This window comes from Scardinius erythrophthalmus, assembly GCF_964197995.2.
Source record: "Scardinius erythrophthalmus genome assembly, chromosome: 1".
In the NCBI taxonomy this organism is placed as follows: domain Eukaryota; kingdom Metazoa; phylum Chordata; class Actinopteri; order Cypriniformes; family Leuciscidae; genus Scardinius; species Scardinius erythrophthalmus.
In genome coordinates this window covers 36,053,857-36,076,512 of record NC_138221.1, presented here as the reverse complement: position 1 = coordinate 36,076,512, position 22,656 = coordinate 36,053,857, and the positions used below count along the sequence as shown (strand labels likewise).

The 22,656-nt window shown below is 38.7% G+C and overlaps 1 protein-coding gene across 1 annotated transcript; it reads left to right on the top strand.

Annotated features, from left to right (window-relative positions):
* The first annotated feature begins 705 nt into the window (after positions 1 to 705).
* gpr146 (G protein-coupled receptor 146) lies at positions 706 to 14,768 on the top strand. Its single transcript, XM_081366782.1, has 2 exons — positions 706 to 1,025; positions 12,023 to 14,768. Exon 2 carries the CDS (start codon positions 12,066 to 12,068, stop codon positions 13,065 to 13,067), a length of 1,002 nt encoding a protein of 333 aa, XP_081222908.1. The 5' UTR covers positions 706 to 1,025; positions 12,023 to 12,065; the 3' UTR covers positions 13,068 to 14,768.
* Positions 14,769 to 22,656: the final 7,888 nt, after the last annotated feature.

The window sequence follows — 22,656 nt, the reverse complement described above, 5'->3', positions numbered from 1 at the left end:
CACATTAGTTTATTTCGCAATGTAACGTTACATTGTGTACAAATGATGTTGCTTCATCATGGGAAGTGACATTGACTTTATTTTTATTGCCTAAACTAAATACATTTAAAATCATAATCATACTCTATGTCACTATATTCTGTTTTCTTCAGGCATTTGTATCAAACAAATAAAAACAACATCAAATGCAAGTAGGTTAGTTTCCTCATCCAGACTACCGGTGTAAAATGGTCTAAAATAATGCTGCGGGATCGGTAATCCTCTGACCTGCAGACTCAAAGCCGCTTCTCTGGCAGGTTTTAAACGCGATAGTGAGTGAGTGTGCTGTTGAAAGTTGCTGTATCTCTCCCTCCCTCCCTCCCTCCACTACACTCGTCCATTCACTGCGAGCTAAGCGAAATTACGAATGCTACTACGGTTAAGGCTATACGCTAATGAATATTAAGAAGGTCGCGCTCACGTTGCCAGGTAACCTTCCAATGGCAAAGGCTAGGTTCATGCATATTAATTACCCTACGCAGGCGTTGTTCGGCAACCTTCCAATAGCGAAACGCCTGCTAATGAATATTAATTAGCTACGAGGGCCTTTGTTTTGATAGTCCAATAGCGACAGTTTGTGTTGTGAATATTAACAACTAAGGTTTACCGTAGTAGATTTCATAACTTTGCAGTCGGGCCTCTTGAAGAGGACTGTGGGGGAGGGTCACGTGACGTGTGTACACACAGTAGAGTTCAGCACCACTCGATTCGTAGTAAGATCATCAGCGTCCTCCCCTTTCCAGAACAAGCTTTGACGGACCAGAGACGAATGTACCATATGCAACTGTGTTTACGCCACATATTGGCGACTTAATCGATCGCATTTTTACTTACTTTTTTTTTTTAATACGAAGTCCTGGAAGTCTAGCTACCGATTTGGGAGCTTTTGTCAAAGTATCCGAGGAGAAATGTCAATGGAAATACAGCAGAACCCGATGCCTCCGTAGAGAGCTGTCTCTCAGTGCCAAGAACTGGTCCTCTCTCTGGTGAGTAGGTTAGCCAATACCTCCCTGTATTGAGTTAAAAGTTGTTTTTAAAGTAGCATTTAACCGGTGTATCTAGTCAGCAGTGATGAGAGAGCTCGCTACATCAGTCTCATGCACGTTAGACACTTTATAACAGTTCACCGCTCGAAGTGTGGCATATATGTGACAGTTAACAGCAACATCAGACAGGTTAAACTCAAACGTGTAATGCCCGGATGAAAAACAAACCAATGATATTCACTGCTCAGTCAAACATAGGCATATTTTTAGTCATTGTGAAGATCCCCCAACCCCCCCCCCCCCCCCCCCCCCGCTGTATGTTTACTAAAAGACAATTAACCATGGTTTTACAAAAAAAAAAAACTATTAAAAAAAAACAAAAAAAAAAAAAACATGGGAACCACAAATTAACAATGGCCGTGGTTATACAAATCCATCTGCCAAAAAAACATGGTTAATACACTTTTACTACAATTCAATTTTCGTACGGGTTGTTTTTGAGATTATGCGCAGAAAAAAAGTAGGCTATATAAGGGTTTTGTACATTTAGCCTAGTATTTTCGGTTAACTATATTTTCCATGAAGGTGCCTTTGAACATCCGTCAACAATTGTAAGGAACACACTGTGTCTTTACATTTAAACACTCTGTATAGCTGATCAATTTTAACTTTTATTTTGAATTAATATTTAAAAATAAAAACAAACCAGTATCCGCTAAGTATTGAACAAACAAATTACAGGTGTTTAATTGTTCTTAAACTTGATGTAAGGCGATTTGTAAGTTGCTGTTTTCACCAAGTACAACATGTTCCTGGATCAACATCTTTATTGATCCTGAAACAATCAACCAATCAGATTTAAGGGACACATTTTTAATGTCAAGTTTAGACTTACAACCAGGGTTAGGTGCTTCTACATCAGTCTTATTCATCGTCATTTCCCTCTGATTTAGGTTTAGGATTAGTATCGGGCTAAATTCTGTGCAGGATCAGCAAAATATGTTGATCCAGGAACATGTCTTACTTGGCAAAATAATAGTGATTTTAAGTTGCTTATTCTCATTGACTTATTAATGACCAGTGACCTTTGAGAAGAAAACTAGCTACTGTTTTGGAGTAATATTTACTAAATATAATCAAAATGCCTTTCATTTGCTTTTTAGACCACATTTTGTGTTGTATGTGTTTGGTTTTGGAAAGAGTAGCACATGTTGAGGTTTGCAAACATTAATTCCATTAATTTTGTGTTGAGGAGAAAAACATAGATGGAAAAGCATTACCATGTTGTTTTTATTTGCCTGAAATTTAGTTTCGCACTGACACATTAGTTTATTTCGCAATGTACAAATGATGTTGCTGCAAGGGAAGTGACACTGACTTCTTTTGATTGCCTAAACAACCAAAAACCCCAGAGAGGCTACGTTACTGTTGGATCAGGTCCATGTAGGACTTGTAAGAGGATGGCAATGTGCCTATGAGTTCTGTTGAAGATCGCAGACCTCATATGAGACAGCTGAGAGAAGCATGCATCTTTGCCTAAAGACATTGGCGAGCGCTTTACTCTCCAGCATGGTCTGGACTGTCCAGCTGGACATGAGAGGATTACATAAAATGTTCTCATACAGTTGTCAACTTTGATCCCTCATATTCTCTTCAGTCTATATATTTCATTCCAAATGTGGAGATATTTTTATATAAGTGACCCCAACAACCCACAATGCTAATACATGACGTACACACCAAAATATAATGTTCACCAGTAAACAAATTATGCTAGGCAAATCATACGTGAATCGCTTTGTATAACTAGGAACGACACTGCAATGAATTTGTTTTTCTCGGTTCAAGACTGCCTAGCGATTAAACCATGCACGCGGTACTCAAACACTCAGAGTGATGTCTCCTGCTGATAACTTTACAAAGAAGCGCTGAGAGAACATGCCGTCCCAGGGGTCAACACAGCTGTGGCGGTGTCAGGACGACTAACACAGATATGTGCAGGAGGTTTAATTGAGACATTTGTTTGTGTTTCACAGCTTCATGAAAGTATTGTAAGCCTTAGAAAAATGTCCTGGTCATCAGAGCCCCGGCTGCGTGTAGGTGATGAAAAGCATGTAAGAATGAATGGCGCTGTTGGAGGACGAGAGATTGAAACGGGTCGAGTCGGTGTTGAATAAAGTTACTTGGAGGTGCGAAACTCTGCAACACCCATACTTTCTAACCAGACACATTTTAACTTTAAGCTCACATGGCTGAGGATCCATTTATTTGACATTTTCAGCTGAATATTAAATATTTTTATATGAATATTTATGAGGCACACTTTGATCTCTATACCAAGATGACCACTACTACTATTTCTGCCTGTTGCAAGGTTAGTTTTGGAAGAGGGTTGTTGGGTAAAAACACCATACATTGATTTCATACATACTGACCTTCGTGTTGTTTCACTATGTAAAAAATGCTTAAATTTATAGTAAAAAACTGGCAGCTGTGGTTGCCAGAAATTCACTGTTAATAAATACAGCAGGGTTGCCAAGTACTTGATTTTCCAGCAGAATTGGGCTACTTTTAAATTGTTGGCGCGGACTAAAGATATTTGATATATTGCATAAATTGCATTTCTCTATTGAATATTTTGGTCATTTTATATTCCACCAATGTGCTATGATGAGTGAGGGGAACTGCGTTTGAGCTCATGTGTGCTCCTATATGAGTACATTAAGATTTTGAATACATTATGATGTATATGATTACTACTATATAGTGATTTTAAAGTTGAAATTGTGTATAACACATAACAATGACTGTAAAATGTGTATTTTAGGTTCAGGAGTGGTTTGAGGTTTGATATTTGGGATAGGGTCATTTGGCTTGTTTTGGGCTATATTTGATTGATTTGTCTGTTTTTTTTCGCAGATTTGGCAGCCCTGAAAACAGTGACAATTTTTCTGGCATGTGAATGGCATATTGATCATCAACACACATGACACTAAAATTATGCAATAAAAATAAACTAAATAAGATAAAATGTAACTATAACCTAGCCTGGCTAACGTCAGACCTAGTCTCATTGAGACGTGGTCTGGGAACCAAATGTTCATTTTCTCGTATTTGAGGCGTGGCTTACGAATGCCGAGAGCCGTTTATTGGGCGCTACGAATGTCTATCAAATGCGCCTGTACGTAGGCGTAGCTCATAGCCAATCGTTTCAATTATACCAGATGACGTATGTAGAGCGACAGAAATTGGACGAGGAAGAAGACGACATAAACTTGCGTTCTAAACTACTTAGAACACTATCTAAGGCTGCATCGAAAGGTAACTTCGCGTCTGATGCCATGTTGGATCCATAGATATAAACAAACTGCTTCGGTGTGTCACATAGATGTCGTCATCGTCTTGCTGCTCCCTCCCCGTTCTGTGATTGGTTCCCGTTTTGAGGGGAAAATCTGGTCCATGGTGTCCAGGCTGCCTAGCAGCGTGAGTAAAATCACGCTGCGCGCAAGGCAGCAGGGGGAACCCAGGCTAACTATAACCATTACTGATAACAAAAATAGAAGAAATGTATGTCACATTAGGACTACTGTGAATGTTCTGAGAATCGCATACTTTCTTGAGTGTACTTATTTTGAATAAGTAGCCTACTTTGCAAGTGATAAAAAAGTATATTTTAAATAGTGCGAGTGTGTGTAGTATGAATCTAATCAGGCCGTACTACATTCGCCATGCTGTCACTATCATGTGACGTACCAGCGTCGCTTCACTGCCATTGACAAATCCTCTCCCGTGACCTCATGGGATAGTAAAGTGTCCATCGTATGCACACTTCAGTATCACGCTGGAAATAGTAGGCCTAGGTCATCCGGGAACTTTTTGCCTACTCTTTTATACTGTGAATTCAAACATACCTCTTTTGTCGCCTTTTGTCATCTTGTTTTTCACCTACTAGCCTATATAGTAGTGAAGTATGCAGTTTCGGACACAGCCCAAGTGTGACGCACATGTCCTGAAAAGTGAAGACAAAACATTTTGATCGCCCTCTTGTGGCCGGCTGCAGTATAGGTCATAAACCCCGCCCTCTTCATGGAATCGAAAAAATAATCCAATTACATTTTTTTTCCATGGTTTCTGTCATTTTGAGTAGTTCCTATCATGCTGACATATGTTCAAGTGTTGATTTCTCCAAAAAGTTTGGTTTTAGTTAGTTATTAGATGCTATTAAAACCTGGTGTAACGCCAGCTGTGCTTGCTATTGAGTCGGGAGCGGGAGTAGCCTATGTGCGGGACATGATGCCGTGGCTCCACCTCAGGATCACTACTGTGCGAGTGTGTGTGTGCAGACTCGGGCTCTAAATGACATAATCGGCACAAGATTCCAGTGGTTATTTCTGGGATATTTTGGCTACAAATTTTTTATTTTTTAGACACGCAGTCCATCTTTTTTATACAGTCAGTTTTTCACCATAAAATATGGTGATTGATATTTTATACTTCTTTTATTTTTACTTCTTAACTACTTTTATTTTTAGAATTTTTTTTTTATTTTGCAGTATTTTACAGTAAAATTCTTATTGCATATAATATTTAAAAATAACCATTTACAGTTGGTTATGCACATGGTAACTTACAGTTAATTAACAGGTTTTTACTGTGGCATAACAGTTTTCTGTAAAAATGGCAAAAAACAAGAAACCTGTATGACGCACTTCTGCGAAAGATGAATACATTTTGGCAACATTTTTAAAAGACTTCCATTGTAATCACTGAGATTTTTTAACATGCAGAACCATATTTAGATATTTGTAGACATTTGTTTGTGTCATTTTTGTTTACGTCACTTTTGCGTGTCATCTCTATTTCGATATGCAAAGCCTTGTATTTTTGACTCCAAATACGTCGTCTTCCTCTTAGTCTGCTTTTTATTTCCTAAATCCCTGCAGCTGAAACACAAAAGTAAAAAATGTATTGTAGCACAACATGATTTGACTCCAGAGCACTCAGTCCTCATCTTCGTTTACGATTCGTTACCTAAACCCATGCAGCACGCACACACACACAAAGCTCAGAAAATGCAATCATGTGACATCACTCAGCCGATTCTGAGAATTTGCTGTACATTCCAGTGGGGATACGAGGGGTGTGGAGCAGCCCTCTTTTCATCTGATGGGCGGAGGGTTGACTACTTCTCTGAAAGTGTCAAGTGCATTTAGTTCGACTCCCATAACACTCTTCATCCAGATGCATGGTCAGCCAAGATTTCTTGTTTGTTTGTTTGAGGGAGGTACAGTTAATAACAGGGCACATTGAGAGGTACACAGTGGATGGACACTTAACCGTTACAGTCGAGCTTGCTCATGTGTGTGAGCCGTGAGCTGAAGGCGTTAGAAGAACTATTCTCAAAATGACATGCTTTTACAGTAAGCAGTGATGTCAGCTACCTTTTGCACCCACTCAAGAATGCTTCAGTCTTCCAGCATAGACAGTGTTTGGTCATGGTCTCTTGAGGCTGACAAGATGCTGGTTGCAAGTTTGAAAAGCAAGGGATGTACAGTAAGGACGGGCAGGATGGTTGAATAGTCGTCTGTGTATAAAAATGTACAATCCCGTTAAATTATTCTTACGCACCAAATCAGCACATTAGAATGATTTCTGAAGTATCATGTGACTGCTGTGGGCCCTACTTATGCAGGCCTCTCTTAAGAACAACTAGTTAATTTTTTCAGACTGCAACGAGTAGCTGATTTTGAAAAGATTTTTATCTATTACAGGGCTCCAGACTAACTTTTCCACTGGTTGCACTGGTGCTACCAACTTTCTCAGTTGGTCGCACCAGCATATGATTTGGTCGCACCTTTTTTTTTTTTTTTGCTACATGCCATGGGATTAATCAATGCATGCTGATGAATAGTGGTCTTAATCTGCATACCCTAGTTTTGCACTGATGTAATAAGACTGACAGTGACACAAGACCTCATGTTAGCAAAAAATTTATCTTTTAACTCTAAAAAAAAAACTAATAAAAAAACATTTATGTTCTTTAATGTTTGATTATAATTTTACTGTATTCACATAGGGATGGGAATTGATAAGATTTTATCAATAATAATGCCACTGACGATTCTGATTATTGATCCGATTCTTTAACGATTCTCTTATCGATTCTTGATAGCACTGTGTGGGAAAATGTAGTCAAATGCTTTTCAAAAAAACAAGTGGTTTTATTTATTTTAAAGCTTAAGCTTGAGTAAGCAAACTGTACTTTTTATGTAATTTATGTAATAAATAGAACCTTATTGTAAAGTGTTACTGATTAGTACACCGATTCAGACGTCTCCTGAGTTCACTGTTTGAAAGATCAGTTGTTTTAACCATTCATTAAAATGAATCGGTTCAAAGGAGTCATTAGTTCGCGAATTGGACGTGTCATGCGCGTTGTGTGATTATCCCAGCAGTTAGGACATGGACATCCAAGATTTGTGTCAACACAGAAAACATTTCATCACTGGATAGTTTTTTTCGTTTAATTAAAGGTTTTTTTTTTTTTTTTTTTTTTTTTTTTATGTCAGCTGAATGTCCGGAACGCTTTTCAGAGAAGATAAGGCAACTTATTTAGCACAATACCTACGGAAGAGGATTAGGGCCAGGCAATAATAAAAAAATAAAACCATCTCGAGATAAAAGTCATTATAATGCGAGATTAAACTCGTTAAATTTCGAGAAAAAAAGTCGAAATACAATCTTGAGAATAAACTCATTAAATATCGAGAATAAAGTCGTTGTGTTGCGAGAAAAAACTCGTTAAATTTCGAGAAAAAAAGTCGAAAAACAATCTCGAGAATAAACTCATTAAATATCGAGAATAAAGTCGTTGTGTTGCGAGAAAAAACTCGTTAAATTTCGAGAAAAAAAGTCGAAATACAATCTTGAGAATAAACTCATTAAATTTCGAGAATAAAGTCGTTGTGTTTCGAGAAAAAAAGTCGAAATGAAATGTACAGAATAACGCATTCGATCAGTGTTCATTGCATAGCCTCGATATCAACCTCATCGAGGTTTCGTGGTTTCCCAGGATACCATAAGACACATTATTAATCGTTGTTGGTTGTGTACGCCTCCATCCACAGAATGTAACGACTGTAACCATCTATACAGCCATTAATGGCAATGCCGTACGGTTTTAATTTATCATGGCTGTCCATATGCCAGAATGTATTTTGGCCAGCGAAAGTGGCGTCTTCTCAAGCGTCTCCTTCGTCGAAATTCCACACCTTGAGGATCAACAAGTTTAATAATGCGTCTTATGGTATCCTGGGAAACCATGAAACCTCCATGAATTTCATGTTGGACAAAAGCGAGTACATCGCGCAAATTGGACTGATTTTTTCTTCTAAAAACACCTAGCCGACCTAGACCTAATGTTCTATTCTTTGTTACTGAAAGAAAGTCAAAAATATAGATTGTCTAAGTGATCTAACTCTGCCATGTCCTCTATCAGGTTATGCAATGAACACTGATCAAATGCGTTATTCTCTAACGTTACATTTCATTTCGACTTTTTTTCTCGAAACACAACGACTTTATTCTCGACATTTAACGAGTTTATTCTCACAATTACTTCGACTTTTTTCTCGAAATTTAACGAGTTTTTTCTCGAAACACAACGACTTTATTCTCGAAATTTAATGAGTTTATTCTCAAGATTGTATTTCGACTTTTTTCTCGAAATTTAACGAGTTTTTTCTCGAAACACAACGACTTTATTCTCAATATTTAATGAGTTTATTCTCAAGATTGTATTTCGACTTTTTTTCTCGAAATTTAACGAGTTTAATCTCGCATTATAATGACTTTAATCTCGAGATGGTTTTATTTTTTTTATTATTGCCTGGCCCTAATCCTCTTCCGTACTACTCACACCCAGCTGTAATTCAGAAAAAAAAAAAAAAAAAAACATCTCCGAATGCTCCACGGAAACTCTTCCGACCTTTTTCCACCGTGTCGATTTATATTGATTAATATGCGCGCGGGAGAGAGAGCAAGACAGCGCCTAGTTTGGAGACGGTGAAGTCTTGTTTACACTCTCGCCTGGCTCCGAAGAGAGAGAGAGAGCGCGCGCGCGCGACCGGGGCTCTCGCACTCTGCTTGTTCTTTCAGTTAAACATGCGCAGCAGTTCATCTACATTACTCACCGATCAAATAAGACTTTGGCGGGCGCTAAAACAAGTTCAATGCAGGAAAATTCATGCGTGAATTTAACTGAGTAGTACATGACCATGCACTCGCACAAATGCGACCACATCAAATTTTAACTCGCATATGCGACCATTTTGGTCGCAGCCTGGAACCCTGTATTAGGCTGTAATCCCTCATGAGCAGCATGCAGTCTGAAGACCTGTTCTCCTCAGATAAAACTGGTTCAGTGGATGTGTAAAAAGTTAACGGATGATTTTAACATTTTGCAACTAAAACTCAGCCGTACTGCCCTTATTTGTACAATTGGTTGCCATGGTCACAGGAAGAGGAAGAAGGGAACAGGATGATGACTGTTTTTAAGTGAGAGATAGGGACACAGGTAATGACTAGTCTTGGCTGATCCATTGTGTTTGCTAGCAGCAAAGTCCATTTGCAAGATATTCAGTTTCTTTTGAAAGTAATTCATGCAGAAAAGCCGGCATGGCCATTATGGAATCAGACTTTTACACCTGCCCTTTAGAAACCATGTCATCACATATTGTTTTCCCCCGGTAACTATTTTCTCCTGTTCCCAACAGGACCGAGTCTCATGCCAGTGAGGAAAACAATTTTGTCTTTACAAGTAGAGATGCACCGACATGAAGATTTTGGCCGATACCGATAATTCTTTATATTTGAAAGCCAATAACTGATATTTTGGCTGATAAATCTAAATCTAAATTTTTTATTTAATTTTTGAGAGCCTGATTACAGTCTCACCATTTAAAGCCATGTCCCAAGCACACAATTATAATGTCCTCATTTTAATTTTATGTAGCCTAAACGACAGACTTGCGCTGCACATGTTGCACTTAACCGAATTTTCCTTTTTGAAGTTATTCCAGTCATATTTCAAGCAATTCAAAACCATCATGGTTAACAGACAAACAAATTTTCTTATCGGGCCGATAACGGTAACATTACAAATACACATATCTGCCAATACCAAAATGGTGACCGTCTGACCGATATATCGTACATCCCTGTTTACAAGTTTTTCCTCTAGACCAGAGTTTAACCCTTTTAAGTGTTGCCATGAAGATATTTACAGGTAGTTACATACCGGTTAGACCGCTACATAAAGTGCTGCATAGTACAGAGCTGTTGATGCAGAAAACATGCTGGTTCACCATAGGTGTGTGACTACAAGGTGAAAAGAGTAAATGAGTTTCCCCTCCCTCTGGCAAGAGTCATAGTGGAGCAATCCATGGCTGCCTGTCTCCAGGCCAAAACAGCCGATCTGTGACTGTGTTATGTAAGCAGACATAGGAACATGCACTCAACAGTCATTATATCTGCTCAGATGTGCTCAGCGTTGTCTGGGAAGACTCCAACTCTACGACCAAATACATGGTGACATGCACACAAAAGCCAGAAGCCTTGTGTCAGGAAGTTTGATCTGCAAAATATGTTCTTAAGACATTATATATGTGACTTGGGCAGTCACAATTTTTTTTTTTCTGACAATTGTCATGCAAATAATTGTGAGTAATGATTTAATTGAATTGTTGTTGGTTTTTATGTTGTTATTATGAATACATTCACTTAACATATATTCTATAGTCACTTTAAATTAATTAAGATTGGAAGTATTTGTGAATGGGAAGTGCACAATGATTGAGATTATTCCAAATTAAGATAGTAGGGACAAATAACTTTGGCTTGCACACGTTTATCACATATAAAAAACACGGGAAACCAGGTTCAAATTTGGCTTGTTTGCTCTCTTTCCTCCTTATCTTTGCTCTCTTTACCAATTGTTTACATAAGAGAAGCCAGGAAGCTAATTAAATTTAAAAAAAGCAATAATGTAGCCTGTGTGTAATCATACAAAAGTGTTGTTCACATTGTGAGAGCTCACTGAGAGCGTTATGTCATTATGTTTTAATGAGTGGACTGCAGAGCTGCTCTCTGCATGTGTCCGCGCTGTGACCTCATCCTGAACTCAAACTTCACACTGTGCATCCACTGCTCCCCTGACATGTCACATCTCATGCCATAAATCTGCCCGACTCACAGCCGTAGAGCTGAATTATGCCATCCTTTGGTCACAGCACGTGCATTGTCACCGCCCAACGAGCCAAGGTGCTGAGCTGGAGAGGTGGAACCTATTGTTATGGAAAGAAACATCTGATGTCATATAATGGTGTCCCTCCTCTTTTTTGTACAACATGATCCTTAATGGCACGTGGTGACTGAAATGAAGTCCTTGTGTTTAGGGTTTTGCTCTCCAGTGCAACATATTGTGCTGAGTTTAATTCAGTCTGTACGATGCAGGGAAGTGGAAATTTAATGCTTGTGCGTTGACTGTGCTGTTTATGCATGGTTTCAGTTTTCTTCTCTATGTGGTGGTAACAACAGCAAGAAGGTTTTTGCAAGCCATTGCAAATCAGGAAACACCTAGAAAGTAATGAAAATTTAGCATTACAGGTGCACTATGTAATTATTTCCCACGTACATAAAGTTGTAAACCTAGAGAAATGATCAGTGCATTTGTCAGCTATCCATAATTTTGTTCAAGGGCGTCCAATCCTGCTCTAGGAGTTTAGCTTTATCATTGAATTAAACGCTCCTGAATTAGCTTATCAAGGATTTTAGGATCACTAGAAACTCCCAGGCAGTGTATTGGAGCTGAACTCTAAAGGAAAGCGGCCCTCAAAGAGCAGAATTGGACACCCCGGATCTTGTCGGGTAATAAAAGCGTTTTATAATTTTGAAAACAAACCAATGCATTAACATTCTGCTCATGTTCTTTCTTACAGCTGATTCTGAAAGACGGAGCAGACACCTTTGGAAAGTCTAGCAATGTGGAGTTGCATGGTTTACAATGAGACGGACGACAACGTGGACCTCCGGCTCTGCCAGGACTTCGGACTCATTCTGTCCGTCTTCTCTCTGGTGTACCTCATTGTCTGCTTTCCAGTGGGGCTTTGCTACAATGCCCTGCTGGTGGTGGTCAACCTTTCCAACAAGGTCACCATGACCATGCCTGATGTCTACTTTGTGAACATAGCCATTGCTGGTCTGGTGCTCAACTTGGTGGCTCCAGTAGAGTTGCTGGGCCCCAGTTTTACACGCTGGCCCATGTGGGAATACAACAATGAGATCTACATCACCCTCCTCATTCTCTTCAACATCTCCTCTCTGGTCATCATGTACTCCACTACCTTGCTCAGTCTGGACTATTATATTGAGCGGGCTCTTCCTCGCACCTACATGTCCAGTGTCTACAACACCAAGCATGTTTGCGGCTTTATCTGGGGCGGTGCCGTACTCACTAGCTTCTCTTCGCTGCTCTTCTATGTGTGCAATCACGTCTCCACTAAGATCATCGAGTGCTCCAAGATGCAAAACAAAGAGGCGGCTGACGCCATCATGATGTTCATCGGGTATGTGGTGCCGGCGGTCGCCGTGCTTTACGCGTTCGTGCTGATCCTCCGAATCAGGAAGGAGTCTACGCCTTTGGACCAGGACTCTGGGAGGCTCGATCCTTCCATCCACAGGTTGCTGCTGGCCTCTGTGTGCATGCAGTTTCTTCTATGGACTCCATACTACATGACCTTACTGGTGCACACAGTGGCTGGAGCTCCTGGGAGCTATTCCAACAGGCACCACCTTACCACATACTTCTTCCTGAGATGTTTATCCGTGCTGCTCGCCTTCTGCAGCAGCTTTGTCATTCCCCTCATGTACAGGCAAATGAACAAGAACTTTTCGCATAAACTCCAGCGGCTCCTAAAGAGGCTGCACTGCGGGGACCAATCATGTCCTCACGAACGCTCAACAGTACAGCAGGTGGTCACATGAGGGCTTGTGTCCAATCGGACCTGCTTCTCCCTCACTAGCACTTACTCCGAATCCACAGAAGTAGAGCCAGCACATGAACCTGGATATAAATATATATATATATATATATATATATATATATATATTGTGTGCAGAAAGGAAGCTCACCACAAGGTGTGTCTCTGTGAAATTTTGGAACCTCTGTAACACTTAACTTTATTTGTCCATCTCTGTGGTGAGTGGGCGACCAAGAAGAAACCACTAAGTGCTGTTTTTGTGTAAGCTATGTCTATTCTTTGGGTTTTTGAGCCTGGGGAAATCTCAACCCATCTGATGGTCCTTTCAGTGGAGGGGGAAAAGGTTGAACGTACGTAATCTGTTACAGGATATGTGGCATAGCCTTCTAATGTGATGCTTTTTGACCAACCAATTCCCTTTTAGCTCAAGTTCACATGTTGCCCCAGACTCTCTGTGTTGTGATACACAATAGCATAAGCTCTTCAGTCTAGATTGAGTTTTCTGGTCACACTTTCTATAAAACCTCCTGGTAGACGCTAGTAAACGCAATATAATTACCTCAATTTCACACACCAACGGGCATTACATTACAACTTTTACAGCACCCAGAAATAACTCGGTGAGACTGATATCAGGGAGCGGGAAAGATGTGTTTGTGCGTGTCGTTGTGTGCGGGTGGTTGTGTGTTCTCGAGTGCTTGCTGCTAAGGTGATGTGCATCATAACTGCACAGCTGCTCAGCCATATTAAATCCAGTCAACTGTGTATAGCTTACTGAGACGAAGCTATAGAAATGATCTACTAGACAATGGATCACAGTTTTAAGGTCGACTAGTTAGAAATTTAATCTTCTTTATTAAATACTTTTTCAATCATTAGTCTGTTACTACTGTAATTATTATCCATGCACCATAAGGAAGTGGTTAACAATTCACATGTTTGAGATGTGAATACAAGCTGCACAAGCTCCGTCAACACAATCAAACATATTTGATTTCTTTTACGCTCAAGAAGAAACCTGCTCAGATTTTTTTCTGGAACATACAGTTAATGATTTTCAGAAGTATTGATCTTACTTTATTGCTTCTAAACAATGAATCAGATTGGGGAAACTTTTTCTGTCTGATGTGCATATCCAAAAGAAATAGCTTTTATTGAGATTAGTTGCATGAATAATTTCATTGTATGCATATATAGAGAAATATGCGTCAATGCTCTCAAGACTGGGAGAAAATCGTAGACATTTCCAGAAAATAATACTGGCAGGATGAGAAATAATACAGTTTAAGCTAGTAAATGGTATGTTGTTATCGAAAATGCTTTTACTCTTGTTTGCTCTTAAGTCAGTGGATGCAAAATTAGTATATTTTGGAGAAAAAGCACTGTATGTGAATGGAAGAGTGGAGATGTGTCATTTATATCCACTTTTGTATGCAAGGGAAAGAATGTATTTAAAGTCATGAAGGGGATTCAAATCAGTTAACCCTCTATCATAAATGATTAAACAGCATCAAATCGCAATATAATGGCTGTTGTTAGTTTGCTAATGCCAGTATGTATCATATTAAGAATGTGTATATATTGTACTTCAGAGATTTACTGGAAAAAAGGCAGACATGCCATTTTAGAGTACAGTATTATTATAAAAGTGTCAGTCATCCTCTGTCCCATACTGAGTCATAGACTTGTTCAATAAACTAACATGAATATAATCCTGCTCGGCTTTTCATTGACTCACGACATCAAAGAACATCACTGCGTTCCAAATGACAAATGATGAAGCTTGTTTTGGTTTGCATCAACAAAACAGGTATGGATGACTACACTCGCACATACCAAAGAAAATAAGATAAATACGGTTTATGTAACAGATGCCAAAACATATTTTTCTTGCTTGGTGCGAGCCTCAGAATAGTGCCAGGCCCCAGGAGCACAAACCACACTGAAATGTTCTTTGGCAGAATCGTTTTGTTTAGTTGCCCATCTGCAGAGCAGCAACCACCACAGACATTAGTATGGTGAAAGACACATTCAGCTTGTTCTTCATTTGGCAGCTGTCTTAATTTAATAAAAACACATTTTTGTGGCATATTAAACACTTTGCAACTTCACTAAGAGGTTTTACTGAAGGGTTTGAGTTTGTCTAAGTTCAAATCTCAAATGGAAACTGCATTGCAAAAACAGTGATTGTTAATATCAAACAATCTCCAACCGCCATTGGTCGAAAAACAGATAGCCCTGCCCCAAACTCACGCCATTTGTTAAATCAATATGGCTGTTGTCTGGCTGGTCAGGATGCTTAAACAAACAGCGCAATGTTTTGAAAATTGCCAGTGTTACACATTTTGGGAAATCTTATAGTTGACTGAGATAGAAGGCACATTTTAACCAACATATCAAGAAAAGGACATTATTTTATTGCGATTATGTATGAAAGTCAAACATCTTTTTGTTTGCCTTTTAAACAGGAATACACAGTAACCACCTAAATGTTTGTGGAGTAAGTCGACTATTTACACAAAACGCTACTGTTGACGTTCGCAGAATAAGAATTCACCTGGGTTTTGTTATATACTGACTCGCAGTGGGGGCACCTTCAGTCAACAGAGTCAGCAGTATGTGTGTGTGTGTGTGTGTGTGTGTGTGTGTGTGTGTACGTCTGGAATGGACGAGCTCGGTCAGAGTGGGAGTAGACCGAGGGGCCCCGTTCAGGCCTCAGCACTGTGTGCAGTCTCTCCGAAGTGCCTGTGGCGTCCCCAAACCAAGCCACAAAACCCCTGTGAAAGAGGAACATTCTAGGCGTTCTGAGAATTGTTTTGGCTTCTGAACACCCCCAGCACAACATATCCGCCTGTCACAACACAAGAACAACATTGTCCGATATGGAACAATGGAGCCAAGGGTGAGTGTCGGAAAGTTAGACAAGGAACCAATGAAGGAGCAAAATAATTTCCATGTTGTTTGGAGTAATAATTCCCAAACTGATTGTAAGAGTATCTCTTACAGGCACTGTTTTCTTTTTGTTAGAAAGTCACACTACTTTTTAGGAAGTTTTGGAAACTTTTTACCATGAATTTTATTTTCAATTTGTCCCAGACTTTCAATCTTAATATATAAAATCAATCATAAAAATATAAATAATTTAAACAAGTGAAACAAAATATGTGTGAACTGCATCATTTCCAATCAGACTGTATATGTCAGATATATCCTAAATACACACTTAATTAAATATTAAATTACAGTCTGATTGGAAATGATGCAGTTCACACATATTTTTTCACTTGTTTAAATTATTTATATTTACCTAAAATGCTATTAGCTTAAGCAAGATGAAGGAATTGACCATTTTATTTCAAAACATTTTTAAACCGTAATGACCAGTACCGTTATTTCCACACCAGTATTAATTAAAAATTACAAAAAGTATTGGTGAATAAAACTGTGATGGATGGATGTCCACTGCTGTACATTATGTCTGAAAAGTCATGAAGTTTTAATAAAGTTTATTCACTAAAAGTTCACAGGGCCAAAAGTCCTAAAGAAACACCTGTAAATGTGTAACATGTAAAAAGCTGTAGGCCTACTACGGAAGCCCTGAACTGCAAGGTAAAAAAAAAAAAAAATCTAAATAATAATAATGATAATAATAATTTTATATATATAGCATTTCGAGATTAAAGTCGAAATATTTTGACATTAAAGTCGAAACATTACAAGAATAACGTCGTAATATTTTGATAATAAAGTAAAAATTACGAGAATACAGTCTTTTGTAGAAATTATTTGTTTGTGTGTGTGTGTGTGTGTGTGTGTGTGTGTGTGTGTGTGTGTGTGTGTGTGTTTGTTTGTTTTTGTGTGTGTGTAGAATCAGTGTTCTCGTAATTTTTATTTTATTCTCCGAATATTACGACTTTATTCTCGTTCGTAATGTTTCGACTTTAATCTCGAAATATTTCGACTTTATTCTCGTACTTTTAGAAGAATTTTTTTTTTTTTTTTTACATCTTTTTTTTTTTTTTTTTTTCAATAGATCCGTCAGTCAAACTGTTCTTGACTGGTCACATTTGTAATTAGCAAATTAGCAAATGAGGATATGAAATTTGATCTTAACCAAATGGAGACACCATTGCATCAAGGACAGCCCTTTAATCTACTTTGAAGGGAACCCTTCATAATTATTTCACTGCCTCTGCATGCCTTTTGTTCACATATGCATGTTCAAACTTTTTTTGCCAAAGCATGCAGAAATTGTTTTGTGATATAACAGATATTTGGGGTCTGCCAAATCCAGAACTATCAAAGCACAAAGCACTCAGCGTTTTTTTTGTTGTTGTTGTTGTTGTTTTTTTACATCTGTATAGAGTAAAGTACATATGGACTGTATAAAATAATGGATGCCATAAATGCCTTTCTCCATTAATATTTCATGAAGGGCAAATCAGATCTTAATGTTTTCCTTACAAGCACGAGTCATAATCTTTTCGCTGTTTTTTTTTTTTTTTTTTTTTTTGCATCAATAATTCCCTGCTATCTACTTCACTTTATTACACATCTCTCTGGAATACTTTATTCTGATTGGTCAATCGTGGCATTCAGTAGTCGGATATTTCGTAATATTCAAAGATGTCCATAGCCATGTTACTTGCTGCGCTACTTTCACATCTTTCATATCTAACCGCAGACTCGCACCCTTTTGTTTTATCGATGCTACTGACACCTGACGTCTTTTGTACATTATCCCATACATATTGCATATTGCATCCGATGAAGTTAAAAGCTTTGAATCGCCCAACAAGGACATGCTTTCTAGAGACTGGTGGATGTTTAAGTCACCTCCCCCACTAAATTACTGAAGCATCACCCCACTCTCAGAAATCTACACCTGAAAGTTCAACATCCTGTTGGTATGTCCCACCAAAACACAAGGCAAGCGTGTTTTAGTAATATCAAAACACGCCATGTTTAATCTCTTAATGGCACCTCTGACCATTCCAGTGGCCTCAAGAAATGATTTCACAGCCTCCTTAATCTGAGAGACTCTAAATAATTCACTCGAAATCCAATGGCAAACGAGCTAGAGGTTCGCACAACAGGTTTTAAATCCCACATATTGGGTAACACATTCCGAATAATGCCTCAACTCCGGACACAAGCTCAATTTACCCCCAAGAAGCCGGGGTCTCTAATGTTCTCTGGTCTTGTTTCAAAGTAAACTTGGGTTGAGCTTAAAAAGTAATTGTTTCGAAGAGACCGGCTTAAATCGGCCACACTAGACCACCAAGGTTGCACATTTGGTTTGTCTCTTAAAGTTTTTGCTGTTTGACTTGGCGTTCATCCCGATCTCTCGTATAAATTAGGACAACAATTCCTTTTAGAGGTTCAGGGTCACAGCAGGCAATGCAACTGAATCAGCTGATCCAGAATAAAAACAACAGAGTAAAATAATATATTTTTACATAAAAATACAATCACAGCCAGACTAAAAGTGAACATTTTTCTATCCAATGGCTTAACCTGGTTTAAAACTGTCAAATGTCTGAAGTTTGACCCCTTTTCTATCTGTATGATATTATAAAAATGGGTCAGGAGCTTTGTATTTACATGTCTGGTTTACCCAACCCACCTCTATTCTAACCCCGATAAGCGCAGGAAAATGGGATGGGGCAATTCAGTCATGGGATTTACTACTCTTTAGATAATGTTATCATTTTTTCACCAGAAATATCTATGGTCACATCGAATGCCTTAGGCGATTACACGCTCCCTTCCTCTTTTTGCACCACCGGAATGATCTGGCATGAACTGAATGCTTTGATAAATCAGACCCGATGGGGAAAGACAGTCCAGCCTTGCTGGAGAGGCCCAGACAACAGCAGATGGCTGAAACCCAATCCTCTAAGATCCTGCCAGACCGGCATGGTATTTTTCCTCTTTGCAAATGTACCAGAGATTTGGAAATACAACAACGATGAAATCCTGGTGTCAGCAGAACATCTGAGAATTGGACCATGGGAACCACACAGGAGTGAGTGACCAGGTTGGCGGTGTTTGACGCTGTGGTTGTGTGGGTTGGAAGTCTTGGGAGAGTGTGACTATTAAAGTGAGAAAGTCACTAGTGTCTTTACTCACTGAGACAAGTGTGTTTCCACCAGACCACAGGCATGGAGCTCTACAACCAATTATCCTTATGTGTCGTTTCCAAAACATTTTGACACAGTCCTGGACAAGAAAAAAAAAGCCGCAAACCACTGGTCAGGAAATTAGCAAGAATTGCAGAAATACTGTAGATAAAGTAACCGATAAAACAGGGAATAGCAACTCACAGGAAGATGATTCAGTATTCTTCCACTCAATGTTAATGGCTTCAAACTGTTCATAAGTATAGTAGTTCGTTTCAGCTTTAGATCAAAGATTCACTATAAAGTTCAAATCTGCACTTTGACCAGCCAAAACATGATGGCTTGGTAACAACTTGAGGGAAGCAAGCCATTCTGCAATATTCTCCTGAGCTCCAAAGCATTAAATGACTTTTGACAGTGAAGTATCTCACCAATACCAGCAACAAGCTCCCCACACAACGGCACTCTTCCTCTATGCTTCACTGTACTAGAGATGCATTTATTATTTTCTCATCAGATTTTCAAAGACAACGCTCTGGAGAATCACCAATGCAGCTTCATTGTGATTCATCACTCCATCAACTTCCATTATTCAGCCAAAAACAACAACAACAAAAACTGCTCATACTTATATTTATGGATCAATAAAAAATGACCTGAATGTTTACATGTTTCATGATGTTTTTCCATTCATCCAACCCTGAAAAAAGCCATATTGACCGACATACACATTGACGAACAGATATTTGTCAAGAGTTACATGTATCTCTAGTAATGCATTAACACTGTCTGATTAGATGAACTACTTTCTCTTTTATGAGAATCAATGTGACGTTCGGCGGGGTCCAAAATCTATTTTCACAGTCAAAGGTCCAACATCTATTTTCACAGTCAAAATCTAATTTAAACCTGGAAACAACCAGACAGTTTCAGTAACATTTTAAACAATGTTATGAAGCAAAATGACTAAGAACAATCTGATTCTGTACTATTTCTAGGGAATTATTCACATTGATCATGTGACTGTTTGTACAGACAGTCAGATGTTTGTCTTCCATTGAAGCAGAAGAATCTCTTTGGATCATCTCGAATCATGCCGGAGAACAAGATCATCAAGTTCATTTAGAATTAATAGCTTGAGTGCTGCTGCTTTTAAAGCACAAACTAAATACTAAGACATTCTGTAATTTTCATTTCCATGCTAACTGTTGTGCTGATAATATAATGTTAAATATTTTTTTGGGTTGTTTGTTATATAAAGTATTTTCACCAGTGGTCTCAGAATTTTAGACATGCACGTTATCACACTATGGAACAAGTTAGATTGCATCACATTTTGTTGGACAGTGAGTCATTGATTTCAAGTAAAGCATTAAAAGTGAAAGGCTGTATATTGTGTTTCTCTATGTATGCATACACCTCTTGTGTTCTCTTTCTTTACTCTAGTCACAGGAGTAGCAGCGAATTATCAAGCTACGGGGACAGCAGTGAACACTGAGCTTTAGAAATGTGCAATAAATAAATAAATGCATTTATCATCAAAAAATGCAGCTTTCACTTGAGCAAAGCGGAAGAGGTCACAAAAGGTTTTTATTTGTCACCCACATCCCAGGGGTGTTGCGGTCGGGTGAGGCAGAGGGGTGTCATGCGTTGTGTTTTGCTGCTTGTTATTGAGCAGACAGCTGGAGCACAATGCTGTGCTCACCCCTCGGCTCATTCCCACAGGTGCAGGAATCTAGACTGTCACAACAATCACTGCACTGACTCACTCAAGGCCACTGACCTCTAACATGCCTGCCTTTGAGAAAGCTGTTGCTCTCTTGTCTTGACCACTGAAAATAGCATTTCACCAAACCATTCTACAAAGCATTTGACGGTATATAATGTTACAGCTGTTATTGCCAGAGAATTGCTCTTTTTATTCCTTTCACCAACATATAAAAACATAAAAAATAATAAAAAAAACATTTAGAAAACATAAAAACATAGCTTTTGTGAGAAGAAACAAAATCCATAATTTACACTTTGACTCCACCCTGTGTTCAAAAAGAATAGTGCAACTCCGTTAAATGGACATTCAGAGATTAACACGTTTCTTTTCTAAATTCATCAGCAGAAGCACGAATATGGAAGAGTCACAATGAACATTAAATCTTTGTGCACTTCCCATGCTGACTCTCATTTCCTGACTTAACTCTTACACAGCATAGGCTACATTCACTGCAAAAAAAGGGAAGGGGAAAATAGTGCAATCCATTCAGAATGCTTCGTATTACTGTAAAATGCGTGTTCTGGACATTGTCAGTGTTGTCCTGTGGCTGAAGCTGTCTTTTATAGCCTACTAGACAGAGCTTTGTATGCATGTTGACGCATTGCTTTAATCTTTGTGTTAGCCACGTTTCCTGTGTTATGAATTCATTTTGTCCTGGGACTGGATACCATCACACTGTCCTTACATGCGGCATAAACTGACATGATAGATAAATTCTGAGTGCGGGGCTGTCCATTGATTAAGCCAATTAATCAATACTACTTAAAAAAAAGAAGAAAACATACATAAATGATGCAAGCATCAAAATGTATCGAATGTTTTGAGGCCATAACATAATAGTGTGCAAGAAACAGTTTGAAAATAAGTCTATTAATCGATAATCGCCATCTAGAATTATAATTTGAGTGAACAGTAATAAAGTTTGTTGGTGTTTTACTGCCAGTTATGTTCATTTCAGCTGGGAATGTCATGAGCACAGCAGAGTAGCTGTTATGTTTTCCAGTCAATCTGTGATCCTTACCTTTGCTGTGTTGCTATGGTGATTCTTATAAGACAGACCAGTTCAGTCTAAGAATTATGTAGCGCTCTTCTGGATTGTAAGTCACTAGCTCACTCTTGTAAGAATCTAAGATGTTCGATAATAGGGGTCCTTTCAGTTCTAAAATGTTCATTTTGCCATCAAACTCTCCTTTAAGTCAATTTGTGAGCCCAAATGACACGATTCAGTTCTGTCTCCGAAAACATAAGTGTATCAACTCATTTTATGGATCTTCAGAGCTCACACTAGTGTTTTCAGAAAGAGCATTTCCTAGAACGTCACGCCATGCATGCCATTAAGGCATAACTGTGTGTTAGGAAGATCGTGCCACTCAGTTTAGCACTAACACATGCAGGTTGTAGAGCATCAGGTTTCCACCACATGTAATTACATCCCTGCAGAGGGACACGGTCAGGCATGTAAAGCGAGAAAAGCATGTTTCATGCTGTCTGTAACTCATCAGTTGTTCCCGGCATCATAATTAATCTGTTCCCTCCAGATTGTTCTACGAGTCTCTGTGAAAATTGTATTGATAGAGAGTTTAATAGAGGGAGACAAACAACAGCTTCCATATTTAAGAGGAAAACCTCTGAGAAAATGATACTTGGAAGTAGGTGGAGAGTTTGGGACTGTAATTAAAAGCATAACATTTTCATTCTTC